This window comes from Haliotis asinina, chromosome 8 (genome assembly GCF_037392515.1).
Source record: "Haliotis asinina isolate JCU_RB_2024 chromosome 8, JCU_Hal_asi_v2, whole genome shotgun sequence".
NCBI classification, from domain to species: Eukaryota; Metazoa; Mollusca; class Gastropoda; order Lepetellida; family Haliotidae; genus Haliotis; species Haliotis asinina.
In genome coordinates, this window is record NC_090287.1 from 65955012 (window position 1) to 65974225 (window position 19214).

A 19214-nucleotide genomic window follows, 5' to 3' on the forward strand; every position below is an offset into this window, starting at 1 on the left:
ATAGCTTTGTAATTATTCTCATTCACCCCGCAAAAGAGCAAGAATTAGCCCTGAAACATCTTTTAAAGAATAAAAATAAGTTGTTATCCATAAAAACGTGTCATGTATTCGTAATCAGATAGGTTTGAGTGTAGAATTAATCGAATGTCGGGTCAAGGTGACCGGCAACAGTGTTCATACACGTGCGTGTATGTAAGATATCTCGTGACGTAGATGTAGCATATGCGTTATCACACACATGTATGTAGGATACAGCGTTACACACATTTATGTATGGTTTTAGAAATTCAGATAATACCTTTGGTCTAAAAACTCGAATTGATAAATATGAACCTTCGACACAGTTGACAGAAATTTGTTGCTCATCAAACTAAAATGGCTTGGAATTATTGGTAACCTGCTACTGTCCACTCAAATGTAAAATGACAGCTAAAAGTAATGAAAAGCAACGATTGTCTATGCCGTTTGCTTCATACACCGGTGTTCGACAATTATGTACATTGTCACCAACGCTATAAAAATATACATGTACATTAATCTAGGAAATTCTAGGAGTAAAACTGAATATTATTAAAATGCATAAATTATTACTTGCTGATGATGTCTTGTCATCAGATTGCAAATTCTATCGAACAATATATCCCGATATTGCATCATAAATAATCTACACATTAACCATGATAAACCCTCGGACAGAACAATAAATCAATAAATCAATAAATACAAAAACTGTAAATGGTCGGCACAAGGAACAACAATAGCTACAGTCGACAGGTACATATATCTGTGAATACAACTCCACGAAAACGGAAAGTTAAAACAGTTGTATACAAGCACTCACTAGGAACACCGCAGGTGCTTATCATCGTGACGATGTTCCTGTAAAATAGCGACATAACTGTTTAAAACCCGCAAGGAACCAATAATGTTATGCAGGTGTTTTGAAATAGTGAGCATTACTAAATATAATTTATCTACTATGAATAAACTCCAGTCCAAATGTGAAGACATGTTCAAGCATTCATTAAGTGATTCTCCCACATTAAAAAAAACAAATTAAGAATATGTAGATTGGTCAGGTCATCTGGAGAATTATCTGTTTTATTGTAAAAACCAAGCTCATTAACTACCTTTAAGTAATCATAAGCTCAAAACTGAAACTGGAATATATACAATGTACAAAACCTGCATCCCCCACGAGAAGAACGTCTGCGTGAAATGTGTAATATTTTAATCATGATAAGGATTTTGCTACTCTCTGAAAAGAATAGTTCTGAACATATTTTACAAACAGAAGTCCTGAAACAACTTCTAAAATATGTCATAAATGAATTCTGTGTATTACCATAGTCTTCTCATACTGTTTCCATTTCACTATACTACATGATACGTGTTATAATGTACATTGCTTATTTGTGAAATGTGTCTGGACTTCTGTGTCTTCGTATCTACTATGTTTATATTAGTAGTTAATAGAATATGGCCACTGTCCCCTTATGGAATGCTATGAATAAATATCTTATCTCATCGATCTTATCTCACTGTCTCTCGCTCACGCACAGACGTACGCATACCCCGACAGAATCTCCGTCAGTGAAACTATGACATACATACAAATAAATCCTTCCTCTGAAGTCCAAGCCAAGCACTGTTCGGGAACTTCACATATGACATATACCTTGCCCATGAAGCCTGACGGTTGGTTCAAGAATTCAAAGACTCCAGAAAATTAAATATCAAAATAAGGAAGGAAAGATTTCTGTACGTAACCATCCCCACAATTGGGTGGAATTCTTACCAAATGTTAAACAACTTACTCCTTGGATCTATCAAATTAAACAAACTGAAAAAAGAACTGAAATCCCGTCTGTTGTAAGATGACAGGCTGTATTAGAAGATTTGCCGGCCGCTTCTTTCAGTATCACCTCGTAAATGTGCTCGTCCATCAGAGTATTCTCCCCTTAAAACTCTTTTGCGCGAGAAACAATGTTAGTGAAAAAGGGAAGCGGCAAGATGAGACTTAAACAGAAAGATGGAGAGAGCTGTCTCGACAAAGTAGAAATAAAAAGATTGTGGGAACTGAATTGTAAAGAAAGCTTCAATATCATATGCGTTGGCAATCTCTTCAGGTGATGACAAATAGCTGTTTTACTTTGTTAAATAATTTGATAATTGATATGTAAGTTTTTTGACAAGTTCTGTATGGTACAGACGAAGTTAGTCACTGACAGTTTTATCCAGTCCCAAGGTCAGTGGTGCTTACATGTTCACTTCTCCGTTGCAGACAGAATGGCATGGCCCTGGTCACGGGCGGAGAGGATGCGATCGTGCGCTGCTACAACCTCACACCATCCGGAAGTTTGGCTGCCCAGGTCCCACAGGTAGGCAACAAAACCTATGTAAGATTACACCAAATATATACATTCACTTCCTACAGGTAGGCAACCAGAGAACCTATGTAGAATCACACCAGCCAGCTGGGTTAGTGGCCAGGTACACTACCTTCCTACAGTTACGCAACAACTGATTGCGTTTTGACCTATCCTGACACATGGATTGTTTTAAGACAAGAAGCAATTCTATTCAATGGCATCCTTACAAATCCAGAAAATCATAATGATTTACTGCTTTTATCTCAATGTGAGCCAGATTTTACTTATTTAGCCAGTTGATATTTTCAGGTTACCTTGGAGACCAAGAGTGGCCCCATTCAGACCATGGTTATTCATGACATGACCAAATTCTATAACAATGATCTGATCGTGGGTGACTCACAGGGCAGCCTGACAGTCATCTGTAACCAGCAGATCCTCAGTCGTCAGAACGTCTCCCCTTGCAGCATCAACACCCTCCAGGTATACCACGACACAGCAGGCACATCATCTGTCGTCATGTGTAATGACTCGGGACTGGTGTCAGCAGTGCTGCCCTCTAGTGAGCAGTGGAGGGTTGATCTCAACAGCAGTGCAAGCGTCCCTGTGGTAAGCATCAGATATGGAAACAGTCACAGCAATTTACCTTGAGCTACATAGCTACGATTGATGTCAGTGTCTTGTGAAGAAATGAAAGTGTGATGTTTACCTTTCTGCAGTGTTTTCCCTAGGCATGAAAATTTAGGAGTCATAACTCTTTGGTGTAGTGAGAGGGAGTCATTGACATGTTTTGAGGGGGGCAACTTCAGTTTGGAACTTTCATCAAGACATCAATCATGAGTGTTTAATAACGACTAAACAACAAGGTAAAGCAGGTGAGGTATTTAATCAGCACTGAGCAGTTAACTGGCAAACAATAAACTAAGTAGTTTTGAATAACAGCAAATCATGGCTAGGGGGAGTGATGACGATTTTTATGAGGAGTTGCATGTACAGTGTGAATGTTGGTGTGGCAGTGATGTTGATGTGGCAGCCATGATGTTGGTGTGACATCTGTGTTGGTGCTGCAGTCATGTTGATGTAGCTATGATTTTGTTTCACAGAGTTCAGTTTCTCATCTGACTGTAACATCACTACTGACAGCAGAGCTAGTGGACCAGCATGGCCGGGAGTGCAACTACGTCCTGGTAGCTGATAACGCTGGTCACATCTTCATCCTCAACCAGGGCGTGGTCGTCATGGTGCTGACTGCACCTGCACCAGTCACTGCGGTGAGTGAACCACTCAACATTGTGGTGAGTTACCCACTAGACACTCTGGTGAGTTATGCAAAACACACTTTGGCGAGTTATACAATACACACAGTGGCGAGTTATACAATACACACTGTGGTAAGTTATACAAACACACTGTGGCGAGTTATTTATTTAGGTATTTATCATTCTGACTGGCTGTTTGCCATTGTTAAAAAATCCAAAGACATCAGTTGTGTGCCTCTACACTTACCAATGCTCTGTGTCTTGACATCATCTACCAACTGATAACTGATGCCACTTGGAGGAAGCAAGCTGAACATCAAGATGTTCACTGAAACTTTGAGTCTGTAGGTTTGAATCTTGTAAAGATTAAGTTTGCAGGTGTTACTAACACATTGTTCAGGACACAAGGAACTGGAACATTTACACACCATTACTCAGATGTGTCTGTACACCCTGCCAAAGACACATGTAACTCAGTACACCCAGTTAATGTTACTTGTAACTCATAGTATGCTCTTACAGTCATACATGTACATCATGAACTTAAACCCAGTGACTGTACTGTTTTTTGTCAGATGTGTAGAGGTCGTTTTGTGGCAGCAGACAAGCTGGATCTCTCATCCCCAGGGAAAGATGCTCCTCCCGCTCCTGCAATCACTTCCAAACACTGCCACCAGGTGGCGCTAGGAACACAAACAGGAGCCATCTATCTCCTCCACAGTTTTACTGTAAGTCAACCCATGTTGCATTGTGCCGCTCTTATGAGATAAGTGCTTTTTCTGTAATCAAAGTGCTTTTTCTGTAATCAAATAAATGTTTTCACGTGAAAACTTAATCTTATGTTTTCTCATTAAAGGGAACTAGGTTTCAAGGTCAGCTTTTTGGCTCTTTGTTGGCTGACAAATTACAGTATTTTAGTGGATGGCAGTTATTGCTAAACCAGATAATGGCAGTTGTCCCATCTGTTTCAGATAACTGTGGATGAATTTGCCAATGCCCAGAGTAAGGTGAACAACATCGCCACGCTGAGTCGTCCAGAGTCGGAAACGGACATGCTGCTATGCTCTGGGCAGTTCAACCACCTCAATGCCTACCAGGATGGTCAGGTGAGTCTCTGATCTTGGTGGGTGGCTGTATCTAGCGTCTGGTCTTTTGTCTGTGTGGATGTATCTAGCCTTTATGTTATTGTCAGACTGAAGGTAACCATTTCTGATGAAAAACAACAGTGTATGAAACTCCTAAAATACCACACGGCAGATAACTGAAAAATGTTGCTGGTCCTGTTAACTAGTAACCAGCCGTGTATTACTAATAGCAAACTGAGATAAGGTGTTAAGATAATGTAATTAATGATATATTTGTTGTGAAGTAAACTTAAACATATGCAAAATGAAATTTTTCAAAGCATACCTTGGTGGTCACTGTTGATTCATTTTGTGTCACTGCCATCTAAATCAGAAATACAGGCAAACTCAGGATGGTCAGCATCTTTGGCAAGAAAGTTATCTACATGTTCTTCATGCAATGAGCACAGGGGATTTGAAACTCTCCTTGTGAAAAGTAACACAACAGCAAATTTAACAAATACAATGTGGTCACTGAAAGCATTCTCTAGACCAATCATGTTTAGTGTTAGATAGAAGTCTAGGCTTATCAGTGGAAGTTATCTGTGGAATGGTTTGATTGATCATGAACTATATATACAGGCATCCTCTAGCTACCACAATTGTAAACTGTTTTCGAAATACCAGCCGCAATCAATGACAAGGGAAATATATATATCCGTGGAAAATGTATTGGCCCACATAAAGTTGTAAACCCTCTATGTAACTAGCAAGCAGCGGGCCACCAGGCAGATGCTATTTCATACACTGAAAACAATTCTTTCTTGTGCGAAAAATAATGAATCTGCTCTACATTGGAGCTTTTGGTCCAGAGTTTGCACAGAACTAACCTTTCATCTGAATTTACTGAAGTCAGTCATTGTTATATATGGATTATTGTACACTCCAATAAAATATACTCAAGACTAAAAAACATTGGAGGCTTGAAATCTGGGATATGAAAACAAACCAGGGGTCATATCATGAATAAACAGTATTTTGATTTTCATTCTATTTCTATGGATATGCATTCTAATATGGTCAGTGGATATCCATGTGTTAATGTAACGTTATTCCTGTTTCAGCTGGTGGCTGAGTTCCAGACACCAGACTGGATCAACTCCCTGGTTGTGGCAGACATTGACAATGATGGAGTTCCAGAAGCCATAGTTGGTTGTCTAGATAACTCTGTGCATGCTATGAAAATACTCCCTTGATACCATTCAGTAATGTACTGCCAGGTGGGGGAATATGCAAAGTGACATTGTGACATAAAAATGCTGAAAGAGGATCAGTCAACGTTTACTGTTGTCACAGTGACAAGGAAAGAACAAGTCTGAAAGAATGGTGTCTAAGTACTGTTGATATGAAGTACTTCTGCTATACGCAAATGAATGTCATGTGACAGACTTGTGTGTATACATGAATGTCATGTGAGAGACTTGCGTGTATACGTGAATGACTAACACCTTGCCTCATGGAGAGAGATCTGGGAAATTCATATCCATATCCGAGGATGGATGTTGCCAGAGTGTTGGATGATTGGGAAGACATCATGAATGTTGTTCCCTTTATAATTGTCAACTGATCAGGGATCTTGCAGGCTGGAGCTGCTCATAAGCATGGTCCAAGTCCAATACTGCTGTACACCTCCAGCAATGTTCCACTGATGTGCTGTCCATCACAGATGTCTTCTGCATACTTGGTGACCTCCAGATGGATGTTCTGAGGTCACAGTTGTCCTGCTGGCAGGGTGCATCATAGGGATGCTGTAGATGCTGAGACGTTGGTTGCCAGGAAATGCACTAGCAGATCCACTGCATTGTTCAAGTCTGTATGTCTTGGCACGGGATGTCAGGGTTTGTCAGCCATGATAAGAGGTGATGTCGAGCTGCATTGTACCAGGGTCAAACATTCCTATGGCTTATCATGTCACTTCTAGAGTAGCATAGTGGAAACTCAAAACATTACAAATTGGTATGGTGTGTTTCCCATCCAATAATTGCCTGACTTGCAATAACGTGATAAGCCTTTTGTAGAGGACACAGGGGTTCAAATTTTTTTTATAAAAGCCACTTGCCACAGGGCAAGTGACTTGCAGAAAGTAACCTGTCCCAACTAATTTTCCACTTGCCTTGATTTATGACATAATCAAGAGTGATAAATAGCAAAGAAATAGAACTGTACTTAATTATTATTGCAAAATCCATTAGCTGCATTTTGAGCAGATATGAAATGAAATCCAAGTTTATTTGCACTTTGAAACCATAAGTGGAAATTATCTAGTAGACCATGGACAAGTAAGATGCCATTATTTGATTGCCCAAGATGAAAACTGACTTGTTTCGGGCTTCGCATGATGGGATTTTTTCCACCCCAGGGACATACATTTCTTCTAAAAGATAAACAGTACTGGTGACATTTGGTGGTTTGATTATATTGAAGCTTTTTCTTAAACTTATTTCCTTCTTCAAATCTAAAAGTACATATTTTCAATTGTGAGGAAAACCCATAGCACAAAGTCTTTTATCTTTGAGTATATATTCTACATTGTACTAAAACCACAACATTGTATCTGACCTGTGCTGGACTAGGTCCACGTTACTGTGTGGGTTCAAATAGATGACATGGTACCATTCCTGCCTTCTTTACTGTACATTGAGTTAGATTGTCATAGCTGTCTGAGAGTTTTGTGAAAGGGGCAGATGGCTCGTGAGGTGAGGAAGCTGCTGTGGTATGACTGGTATACTGGGATGTGAGCTCCCACAACCTCACCTGTTAACTGCTCCTCATCTCTGCTGATCAGTACTTTGTAGCGTATTGGGTGACATACACAAAAGGTTGAAAAACAACTGTGCATGAGTGTCTGTGTCTCTGCTGAGTCAAAACTCACTAAATGCAGTGATTTATATGAATGGTGTTTTTGGAAAAAAAAAGACAAAAATATCTGAAGAAACTTTAATGTCTTCTTGCTCAATAAATATGATGATGATGAGTGGTGCAGCTGATCTGTACTGCTTCAGTTAGACTGATATCGCAACAGGATAGAAACCTTCACTAGCAACAGACGAAACTGTCCACACCCTGGACCAGACTCACTGACATTGACAAAGATGATTAGACAGAATTAACATGTGGTCAACAGTATGGTAGTATTTGCAGTCAATGAGAGGCGTGCATTCGAAGAACAGCCAGATATCAGGGTCCTCATCACTCTCAGTCCAGCTCATCTTGCCTAACAGCAGGACGTCTGACCACTGTAATGATTCAATAATGTAGGGTAAGTTTATCACAGTAGCTCTCTCAGTCCATGGTGAAGATTCGTGAGGCAATATCGTCAATGACCCAGTCGATCCCTTCCAGAAGGTGTTCGCCTGTCACTGCACTGCAGTCTTGAATCAGCCAGTGATGTGTCTTGATGTCGTCCAGCTCCAGAGCCTGATACACAAAAACACCAGTAACCATGGTATCAAGTGACAACACAAATAATGCCCATGTCAATTACCGTGGACTATTCTTGTATTCAATAAGCATGATTCTGCCGTCACTTACAGCATAGAGATGATGACAACACATGAGAGAGGTCATACGTACCGCCCGGATTTCATCTGAAGTCAGTGCACCGGGCAAGTCCTGCTTATTTGCAAATACCAGAAGAGTTGCTCCAGCAAGTCTCTGAAATACACAAAATGACATGTACACGAAGAAAACATACATGCTGAAACAAAACTGACAACATAAAACACAGTTGAAATCGTTTATAAACCACCCACTGTGAACAACTCAGTAATATGTTTCAACTAATATAAGTTGTGTCTGTAGGTTCAGTATGAGACAGTGGGGTTTAAGGGGCAGACTTGTACTGCATTTAGTGCTACTAGCAGCTTATTTCAGAATCATCCATCACAGAAAGTCCTGTGAAATGTTCCAGCATTGTTTTTGTAGGTGTGCAAGCGTACTTAACTCTTGCCTCTCACCTCAAGTCGTCAGGTCATCAGATGACCATCATTGTGTCTGTGATGATCATTATACCTGCCTAGATCTAGTCACAATTTGGATTACTACTGCTAAGAGGCAATATCTCTGCATACCCCAGTTGCCCATCCCAAGCCTCTCCATACACTAGCAGCCTACCCAAAGCCTCTACATAATAAAGTAACCCATCCAAAGCATCTACATACACCAGTCATCTATCCCAAGTTTCAACCTCCTATACAAAGCTGCCACATGCTCCAGTAAATTATCCAGAAGCAGATCTTCCACTTACCTCCTCCAGGAGCAGTGCCTGTAGTTCCTGCTTACAGTCCTGCAGCCTCATCCTGTCAGCACTGTCCACCACCCAGATCAGGCCATCAGTGCTCTCAAAGTAGTTTCGCCAGTACGAGCGCAAAGATTTCTGTCCACCCACATCCCAGACATTTAGTTTAAACCTGGAATGAAACAATACATTCATGACTCCACACCAATTCATTCAACAACCAACTTAAACTTATACAACTGCCATGGAAACAAATCTCTGGACCAGAAGAATATATGGTAGGACAAAATGTCCCTCAAAACACTGGAGTGAGTGGGTGGGTTTAGTTCAGTATATAAGGATTAATTCATTTTAAGGTATGATGACATACAAGAGCAAAAAGTGCCAAAACATCATCATTATCCCCTTGTAAAATCTGTAATCACAGTTACAGTGCAAATACATAATGAATGAAGGTGAGGCTATAATCCAACTATGCAACACAAATTACAGCTTTTTTGCACTTTACAATCAGTGATCCATACACAAATGAAAACTACAAGATTGCAGTCTAAGTTTTCTGCTATAATCGTTAGGTAATAAAGACAAAGTATTTCAGATACGCCTACCCTCGGTGTTCCAATGTCTTGATATTGAAGCCAAGTGTTGGAGATATTGTGTCAATGTCTTCACCATTGAATTTCTTCAGGATGGTAGTTTTCCCAGCGTTGTCTAAACCTCTGATTTCAGTTAAGGAATTTTAACAAGATGCCTGCAGCTCCATAGCTGCTTAATTATCACCCCCAATTAACATAAGTTGATCATAGACGGAACTCCTTAGCATTTCATTCCTTTCAATTCAAATACGAAAAACTGCTATTCATATCAAAGTAATAGTCCACATGTCATCCGTGCCTTGTAAGGCTTTGGCTAACCTCTGGTGGTGACAGCATCTGAAGACAGCGAAGCTGGATCCGTGGTTCCAATCCAATCAGGGCAGTCTCAAATATTGCAGCAACACGTTCAAGAGAGATTTGGGTAAAAGTAACTCCAGTTCCCAAATCCCAATGCAAAACATGTCATTTTGCTTCCCTCCGTTAATGTCTATGGCAGTAAAATGACGTTTATAATTTTACAGAACTACCAATGTGTCACTGACCATGAGACAACGAAAGCGTCTTAAACGGCATGAGACAAGTTCAGTCAGATGTAAACTAACTCATAAACTAGGCCATTGCAAAAAGGATACAACATAAGCAGACGAACTTCTTTTTCCTTCTGCTTCATTTTCTTCAAAATTGTCAACAGTCCCATGTTTGTTTAGAAGTAAAATAAATAGCGCCTAAGTTTCAGTCATTCTTAGTGAATCATAGCTATTTTGAAAGAGAACTCTCTCGACTTGGAGGAGTGAATAAAATGGGTGTATGTAAATAAACAGATACGGAATACGGAATAAAATTTCTTTAAGATCAACATTGCCTTGCTTTGTCATTTAAATGTAACAAACAGTAACACGATTTGTTTATCTGTCTGTAAACATAATCACGTTTGATGTCGCTTTAAGCCTTGTCTCTATTCACGAATGTAGTTAAAGTTTTTGTAAAGATCCATTTTGTGTTTGGGTTGTACTTCCGGTGTAACCTAACGAAAATGACACCTCGACCAGAATATGGTGTAGAATGAAAAGAGAAAACAACATGGACACGTCGCTTCGTATAGTTTTTACATTTAGATGCAATAACCATATAGGAAAGTCTGAAAAGTTATAAATAAGCACAATGGCTTCTACCAAAGTGGATTACATTTGGTTCTTCGAGGTGTCAGATCCCCAGCTACACCCTAAAGGATTTACTGTTTACAAAGTGACGTGCAAAGTAAGTAAGATTTGGGTTGTTGCGAGTCAGAAGTAACCGTTTGGGTCAAACGTAGCTCTAAACTTGTGAACTTTACACATCGAGACAGTAGATTACACATTCGCACAAATTGGTGGTGGCTTTCAGTCGACTGAGCTTGTGCCAGTACCACAGATACTCTCACTGTATGTTAATGTTATGGTTTCAGATCACTGTTAGGGTTTCTTTTCCTTTTCAGCTAGAGTGCATTTTAGCAGGTGTGGCCCTCGTGGCTCGCTGAGGGGCGTAATAGCACTGTCTCACTATATTGCGTAATTGCTCCTTATCCCATCACTGCCAGTCAGCCATCCTTAGGATTTAGGGTTAGATACTCTTAACGATCCGTAGGGAGCTGACCCATGTTTAGAGTCAAACAACCCTTTCCGATCCTAAGGGTTAGGGAACCTTTATTATCCTTAGGGTTAGGATGCAAATGACTCATTTAACGAGCACTCATTAACTGTGATGGTCCCAAGGTAGTGAGTAATCCATCAAAGAGTTCAAGCCCAAGCAGCGCTAATTAATCTCAAACACTTAGCCCGGTAAAGTGCAGTAAATTGTTGGTAGTTTTAAATCATTTCCCAGTATATTTTGATTGAACTTTGTTCACCTTTATTAAGCTTGAGTCTGGTGGAGAAAATACCATCCATGCATACATCTACATGTTAACTGTATGTACCAACAGGTCAAGCCTGTGAAGATTTTCTAAAGGCCCTCAGCACCCAAATGTTTAGATTGGGTGATCGTTCTTGATAAGGTGTATATATACTCATGTTTGCTGAGATCAGATGTTGCATGTTGCTGTGAGATGAGTTACAACAATTACATTATTGGGACACATCCAGGTGAAGGGCTGCTTGAAACCATGTTATCATGAATGCTGTTCACATACTCTCTCATACATTCATCACCCTGCTATGTCAGTGGGTTTTTTTTATCAGAACTTTTGTGTTTTCAGGTGTTCCCGATAAGCTGCCCTGAATGTTTAAAGGAGGTGAGAGTGTTTGGTTTGAAGAAAACAGTTCTAATGCAGTACATATAACAGATGTAGTGCAGTGCTTGTTAGGACTGCTGCATGTGGGTTGGGCAGATATGGTGCTGTGCTTGTTAGGACTGCATCATGTGGGTGGGACAGATGTAGTGAGGAGCTTGTAAAGACTGCAGCATGTGTGGGGGGCAGATGTAGTGCAGCACTTGGTAGAACTACAGCATGTGGGTGAGACAGTTGTAGTTCGGTGCCTTTAAGGACTGCAGTGTGTGGGTGGGACAGATGTAATGCAGTGCTTGTTTGGACTGCAGGGTATGGATGGGAGAGATGTAGTGCGGTGCTTGCAAGGACTGCAGCTTATGGGTGGGAGAGATGTAGTGTATAGTTCATTCAGTGTGTCGCGATATTCAGAGATAGATTTGGACAGCTTTGCCAGTGCCACACTATGCGCAGTGCAGTGCACGTGTACTAAACATGGACAGTCACTTGTTTTAAGGCGAACTCCAACACCATTTCTCACACCTGTCATAATGCTTGCCCCATCTGAACAGAGGCCTACAATTTTATTCAAACTAATTCCGCTTTCAGCCATTATTTCCCATATCTTTTCACTAATCAAGTCGGCAGTTCCTCCGCTGACAATAAAATTTCCTAGAAGAACAGTTTCTGTTCTTCCATCAACCACAGCCCGAACAAACATTACATATTTTATCGAACGTGATATTAACAGTTTCATCTATTATTAGTCCAATGAATTTACTTTTGGAGAGTTCCAGAGTAGCGTCTGCAAGAGCAGTCTCCATTTCATCGACTGATTCACCATCAGAGTAGGCTACACTGCTGAGTGACTGACACCCATTTTGTTTTTACAATTCCAAAATACTTGAAATTCTTTTTCATAGAGATCCTCCTTGGGGTACTTATAAGCATTTAAATGTTCTTTAAATTCTTGCAACAGTTGTAACCATGTTTTTTAAATAAAAATATGTACAAAACAAAAAACATCAGTTTTCGTTCGACGGGAAGTGTTATCAGTTTTGGGTTCTACCCTTCAGCATCTCCACAGCGCTGAGGGTGTTCACCAAACTTTTGTTGATCCCAGCTCAGCTAGCCAGGTCACAGGGCAGGTGTTGTCACCCGTACCTGGACGATTAACTTTTGAGGCCCTCGGGCTCCTGTTATCACACGATACCACACAGCAGGAGACGGACATCCTGTTGAAGCCCGGCTGGATAATCAATCTCAAGAAATCAGACCTGATCCTCATGCAGGATTTGGTGTTCTTGGGGGCACGGTTCAACATGGCACAGGGGATTGTTTCCCTGGCCCCAGATCGTATCTTCAAAGTTCAGAGGGCTGTACTTCAGTTCCTCGAGTCCCCCAGGGCCACAGCAAGAACTTGGCTTCATTTGCTGGGCACTATGGCGGCTACAGTGGACGTGGTCTGACGTGCGAGGTTGAGGATGCGACCCATTCAACAGGCGTTAGCACAGTTGTGGTCCCATTCGGTGAGCTACGAGACTGTTCTCAAGACTCCCGCTTGGTTGATTCCTCGCCTGGGGTGGTGGACGGAAGTCGGAAACCTGTCCAGGGGGATCCCCTTAGTGACACCGACACGCGTCCTGGGTGAACTATCAGTCTCGGGCCGTTGGGCCGAGGACGAAGTTACCTTACACATCAATGTGTTCGAGAGCTTCGTGGAGTCTGTGCGGGGTTCGTCTAGAGATGGACAACCAGACCGCTATGACATATATCCTGAAGCAAGGCAGCACAGTGTCTCCGTCCCTGCTTCAGGAGGCGTGGCAGTTCCTACTGTGGTGCGATCAGTTTGACATTCGGGTGCTCCCCGTCTATCTCCAGGGCATAGACAACGTTTGCAGAGATGCGCTGCCGAGATGTATACTAGCACCACACGAGTGGATGCTGCATCGGGGGATATTCGGGAATATTTCCCAGTTGTTCGGGTCGTTCCAGGTAGATCTGTTTGCCTCAGGGGCGACGAATCAGATTCCTGTGTTTTGCTCAAGGATACTGGATCCGAGAGCGATAGCCAACGACGCCTTTCTGCTCGATTGGACAGACAGAGTGCTGTTGGCGTTCCCACCAGTTCCTCTGATCTCATGAGTCCTCTCGCAGCTGGCCGCACAACCGGCTCGACTACTTGTGCTTCTGGCACTGCTTTGGTCGGCTCAAAGCTGGTTTCCAGTAATTCTCAGGTTTCTGGCTCAGCCTCGTGTGCTATTACCCTTTCGACCGGACTTACTATCCCAGAACGGAGCGCCGCAACCGAATCCCAGGATTCAGTGGGTGGCTTGGCTGCTGTCCGGAGTCGCCTCCATGCGAGAGGAATTCCTGCATCAGTTGCAGACACAATTCTGGTTTCGCGGAGGGATTCGATAAACGTTCAATATGAGGATAGATGGGCCTGTTATGCGCACTGGTGTGTCGACATTGGGATTCTCGGTCCCTTTTCTGCAGATCTAGTATCTGTGTTGGAGTTTCTACAATCTGAGCTGGAAGCTGTTCTGGCTGCTTCTACAGTTAGAGGGTACTCCATGGCAATCTCTGCCTTCCACATTCCTGTTGACGGTGCATTATTGGGGCAGCACCCTCTAGTTCAGCGCTTCCTTGCAGGTGTGGACAGAATTCGTCCGTCCCGGCGGATTAGTCCCCCCGTGTGACTTGCCAGTCATTCTTGATTGGTTGTCCGGTCCTCTTTTTCACAACCTGTCGGCTCTTTCCCTCCAGCTATTGACATGGAAGACTGCTTTTCTTGTGGCGGTAACCTCTGGCAGGCAGGTAGGCGACATACATGCTATGTCCGCCAACCCTGAAGTAACAGTGTTCCACAAAGACAGAGTGTGCATTCGATTGCCAGATACTTACCGTCCTAAGAGAGATAGCACCTTTCACATAACAGCGCCTATTGAGCTCCCTGTTTTCACACAGCCTTCACCGCCCGGTACCTCTCTTCGACGTGTTCATGTCTTAGATGTCCGTAAGACCCTTAAGGCTTATATCAAACAAACAAAAGACATTAGGAAGAATGGTGTTATGGTGGCAAGGCTGGCCTTCCGGCGAACAAGCAGACCATATCTAGGTGGCTTGTCTCTGCCATTTGTATGGGATACACCTCGAAAGGTCGTATACCCCCTGAGGGTTTGAAAGCTCATTTGGTTAGGGCTGTGGCGACGTCTAAGGCATATGCACCTGCCTTGCCCATTGAGGAGATCTGCACCGCGGCTACTTGGGGCCAACCGAGCACGTTCATCCGTCATTGCCAGTTAGACAGACTGTCAAGCGAGCATGCTCGGTTTGGCCAGTCAGTTCTCACCAGTGGGCAGGGCACGAGTGGCCTAGCCGATTGAGCTATCCTCACAATTGATGAACAATCATTTAACTTTGTAGCTGCAACAAGTAGACTGGTGGCAGTCTCTTACTTTATACTTTCCATCTTTTATCCCGGTGGTGGGCTCTATTATGGTGGTGGTATTTTTTCATTACTGGTCTAGACTGTCTGAGTCCTTCCATAGCACGTTGGCCGGTGCCTGAGAATTGAACTAGATATATCAGTCGCCTGTCCTGGCTCCCGTTTTTGGGGGAAAAAAAGGCGGGGGGCAATTTTTATAGGCACCCTACGGCTTTCTTGTAGAATGGTAGGGTTAGACCATGTACTAGCCTGGCCCTGGTCCGCACCCCCGCTGCAAGGCACAGAAGGTCACGTGACCAGGTAAGTTTGAGTCCTTGTTACTTTCAGTTTGTAATAAAGCTTATAATCTTATGTCAGGTTTATGAGCAGACAGAATGCCTCTCCCTAAGATCAGTCTTTAGGAGTCTGTCTTATGCTTATAAGTACCCCAAGGAAGATCTCTATGAAAAAGAATCGAACAAACCTGTAGAGGTTGCAGATTCTTTGAATAGAGTCCTCCTTGGGGTAAGGCCACCCACCTCCCCACATTCTGTCTGTATTGGTTACAGAACAGAAGTGTTTTGCTGAAGGCTATAGTCTGAAGAGTTACCTGCTCTTGGCTACAACCTCTACAGGTTTGTTCGAATTTACTTGCAGGAATAAATTTCTGCGCTATAAACAGACCTGTTCTCATCATCATGACCATAGCTGTTAACGTATCATCCGTCTTTCTTTAGCCGCTGTCATGTGCGCATTCATATTTTTACTGTTTGTCTCTATGTTCTTTCATTGCAGACTTCTGCATATTAATGCAGCCTTTTGTAAGGCCATTTGTTTTTGATGCTGCCTCACATATTCTGCAGTACATTTTTCGCCATCCCCATAACGCAACCACTGAAACTCATTCAGCCAGTCCTCCTTGAGTGTTGTTTTTTTAGACATGGTTTTTATTTTTTTACCAGACTCCTGTTCAGATTGTCCATCAGTACATTTTTTTTGTACATGACTGGTTTTCCTTTTACCCGTATCAGTCCCTGCTTTGCCCCAGAAGAAAAAGTTCAAATACGTTTGCTTGGCCGCCATGCTTGTGTTAATAACCTCAAAGCAACGTTGAATGTATAAAGAAATGTTTTGGTTCGGGGTTACACAGGCTACTATGATCTAAAAATAGTATAGTGGGAAACCCAGTTTCGTTTTTACAACAAACAACGTCAGTTGAGTAATACTTTATTTTAAAACTCCGATGCATTTTATTCAAAGAAGATTTAGGATGGATTTTTAATGTGAGCTCTCAAATTGATACTGCCGGTCATTGGGACTGGTGGACATTATATTTACCGGTCCTTGTCAAATTTTACCGGTCATATACCAGAATTTACCGGTTAACGGGAACGCTGTGCTTGTAAGGACAGCAGCATGTGGGTGGGACATTTTAGCATAATCATCATTTGTGTGTGTTTAATGTTAGCTGTTTCTGGTTTGGTTTGGCAGACAATCATCTGGAAACGCTACAATGATTTCAAGCAGCTTCACAAAGCTATGTCTAGTCTCCACAAGGCACTTCACAGACGGGAGGAATTTCCACAGTTTGCTAAACCCAAACTGTTTGGTAAGACTGCACTATTCTATGGGCAAAAAATTTCATTGAGCTTTTTAAGGCAATGGTTGATGTTGTTAAGATACAACTGATTTCAATTTTTCTGGTGCCCTGTCATCACAGTAAGTACCATGACAAAATTAGTTACTGTGTAAACAAGATATAGTTATCTTTTAGTAAAAATAAAGATGAGTTTTATAAAAGTAGATGCTATACTATGACTTTGCAACTTTAAAGTGAAGACTTTACAATCTCCTGACTGTATTTGTAACAGGGAGTCAGCAAGTAAAAATTTTCAGTTGTAGGAAAAACAATCAATGCTTGCTTTGTATATATTATGTAGGTAGTATGTAAATGTTATGTAGTGACTGTGTAGATACATGTAGATGCCATATAGTTGCTATGTACATAGTAGGGATGTAACGATGCATCAAACTATCAATGCATTGCAGTTGTTGAGTTTCCGATAGCAAGTAATCGTTGGTAGAAAATAAATACCATTGATGCACTGATGTTTTACCAGGTGCAGTATGTTATCTAGAATTGACTTCTGTTGATATGTGTGCATTGCAAAATACAGCAACTACCAGAATCTTTCCCTTGGATACAAAGTTACCTGCCCCTGATAGCAATTAAACTAACTTGATCTGGGTTTCAAGTTTATTGTCAGAAACTACTTCAGCTTGTTTTATTTTGTATGAACTACTGTAAATCACAAAATTTTTGCATCATGATATTTTTGCGTGTGATGACCAACAGACGTTTTTACATCACAATATTTTTGCGACTTGCCTAATTCTCAAAAAATAGTTTAGTTTGACAGTTTCAAAGCTTACTTGCATCTGAAAGTTTTATGTGAAGTAAATCCGATCACATATTAAAGTTTGCTGCTAATCTTGAACACCATTCTGTGGAGTACTTCCGCATGTATGCAATCAGTGATGTTTTCCTAAAAACAACACTTGCTGCATAGGCCAGATAAGCTTAAAACAGTTCAAAAGGATTAAATTAAATGGACTGACTCTAATAAATTGGCACTGATGAAGGACCACTTTAGTCAGTGTCGGCAAAGCTGTTGATCTCCATGAAAGTGTCATGAAACCTATCCACACCCGCTGGATGGTCTCTGCCTTTCAAACAGTGTTGCGTACCTAGTTACTGTGGTGTTAGTACCTAGCTACTATAGTGTGACTACCTAGTTACTGTGGTGTTACTACCTAGTTACTGTGGTGTTACGACCTTGTTACTCTGGTGTTACTGCCTAGATACTGTGGTGTTACTACCTAGTTACTGTGGTGTTACTACCTAGTTACTATGGTGTTACTACCTAGTTACTATGGTGTTACGACCTTGTTACTCTGGTGTTACTGCCTAGATACTGTGGTGTTACTACTTAGTGACTGTGATGTTACTGCCTAGTTACTGTGGTGTTACTACCTAGTTACTATGGTGTTACTGCCTAGATACTGTGGTGTTGCTACCTAGATACTGTGGTGTTACGACCTAATATCTGTAGTGTTACTACCTAGTTACTCTGGTGTTACGACCTTGTTACTCTGGTGTTACTGCCTAGATACTGTGGTGTTACTACCTAGTTACTGTGGTGTTACTGTCTAGTTACTATGGTGTTACTGCCTAGTTACTGTGGTGTTACTACCTAGTTACTGTGGTGTTACTACCTAGTTACTGTGGTGTTTCTGTCTAGTTACTATGGTGTTACTACCTAGATACTGTGGTGTTACTACCTAGTTACTGTGGTGTTACTACCTAGTTACTGTGGTGTTACTACCTAGTTACTATGGTGTTACTACCTAGTTACTATGGTGTTACGACCTTGTTACTCTGGTGTTACTGCCTAGATACTGTGGTGTTACTACCTAGTTACTGTGGTGTTACTACCTAGTTACTATGGTGTTACTGCCTAGATACTGTGGTGTTACTACCTAGTGACTGTGGTGTTACTGCCTAGTTACTGTGGTGTTACTACCTAGTTACTCTGGTGTTACTGCCTAGATACTGTGGTGTTACTACCTAGTTACTGTGGTGTTACTACCTAGATACTCTGGTGTTACTACCTAGTGACTGTGATGTTACTGCCTAGTTACTGTGGTGTTACTACCTAGTTACTCTGGTGTTACTGCCTAGTTACTGTGGTGTTACTACCTAGTGACTGTGGTGTTACTACCTAGTTACTCTGGTGTTACTGCCTAGATACTGTGGTGTTACTACCTAGTTACTGTGGTGTTACTACCTAGATACTGTGGTGTTACTACCTAGATACTGTGGTGTTACTGCCTAGATACTGTGGTGTTACTACCTAGTTACTGTGGTGTTACTACCTAGTTACTGTGGTGTTA

The 19214-nt window shown here is 41.7% G+C and overlaps 3 protein-coding genes across 3 annotated transcripts in view; 2 read left to right on the forward strand and 1 right to left on the reverse strand.

The window, feature by feature from the left end:
* The first annotated feature begins 1976 nt into the window (after positions 1 to 1976).
* LOC137294033 (uncharacterized) lies at positions 1977 to 7729 on the forward strand. The gene is made up of 7 exons (XM_067824956.1): positions 1977 to 2129; positions 2285 to 2381; positions 2682 to 2981; positions 3476 to 3643; positions 4207 to 4359; positions 4603 to 4737; positions 5820 to 7729. Exons 1-7 carry the CDS (start codon positions 1987 to 1989, stop codon positions 5949 to 5951), a joined length of 1128 nt encoding a protein of 375 aa, XP_067681057.1. The 5' UTR covers positions 1977 to 1986; the 3' UTR covers positions 5952 to 7729.
* LOC137294034 (ADP-ribosylation factor-like protein 2) lies at positions 7679 to 10397 on the reverse strand. Its single transcript, XM_067824957.1, has 5 exons — positions 10221 to 10397; positions 9601 to 9711; positions 9002 to 9164; positions 8329 to 8409; positions 7679 to 8172 (listed from the first exon to the last, which is right to left on the reverse strand). The coding sequence occupies exons 1-5, from the start codon at positions 10283 to 10285 to the stop codon at positions 8038 to 8040; spliced, it is 555 nt and encodes a 184-aa protein (XP_067681058.1). The 5' UTR covers positions 10286 to 10397; the 3' UTR covers positions 7679 to 8037.
* Positions 10398 to 10571: 174 nt separating this feature from the next.
* Positions 10572 to 19214, forward strand: part of LOC137293752 (ribosomal protein S6 kinase delta-1-like) — a 32768-nt gene continuing 24125 nt past the window's right edge. The window contains exons 1-3 of the mRNA XM_067824464.1: positions 10572 to 10845; positions 11822 to 11857; positions 16752 to 16869. Of these exons, the coding sequence (XP_067680565.1) occupies positions 10750 to 10845; positions 11822 to 11857; positions 16752 to 16869 (250 nt within the window). The 5' untranslated portion in view covers positions 10572 to 10749. The remainder of the gene's footprint in view (positions 10846 to 11821; positions 11858 to 16751; positions 16870 to 19214) is intronic.

Bases quoted from the DNA above. Each gene is read 5' to 3' on its own strand.
- LOC137294034 (XM_067824957.1), bottom strand. From the start codon at position 10,285: ATGGGACTGTTGACAATTTTGAAGAAAATGAAGCAGAAGGAAAAAGAA. The intron at 9,712-10,220 runs GTATCCTTTTTG...AACTGAAATCAG, and splicing joins GAAGTTCGTCTGCTTATGTT to AGGTTTAGACAACGCTGGGA. The intron at 9,165-9,600 runs GTAGGCGTATCT...GTTTCATTCCAG, and splicing joins AAGACATTGGAACACCGAGG to GTTTAAACTAAATGTCTGGG.
- LOC137294033 (XM_067824956.1), top strand. From the start codon at position 1,987: ATGTTAGTGAAAAAGGGAAGCGGCAAGATGAGACTTAAACAGAAAGAT. The intron at 2,130-2,284 runs GTGATGACAAAT...TCTCCGTTGCAG, and splicing joins TGCGTTGGCAATCTCTTCAG to ACAGAATGGCATGGCCCTGG. The intron at 4,360-4,602 runs GTAAGTCAACCC...CATCTGTTTCAG, and splicing joins ATCTCCTCCACAGTTTTACT to ATAACTGTGGATGAATTTGC.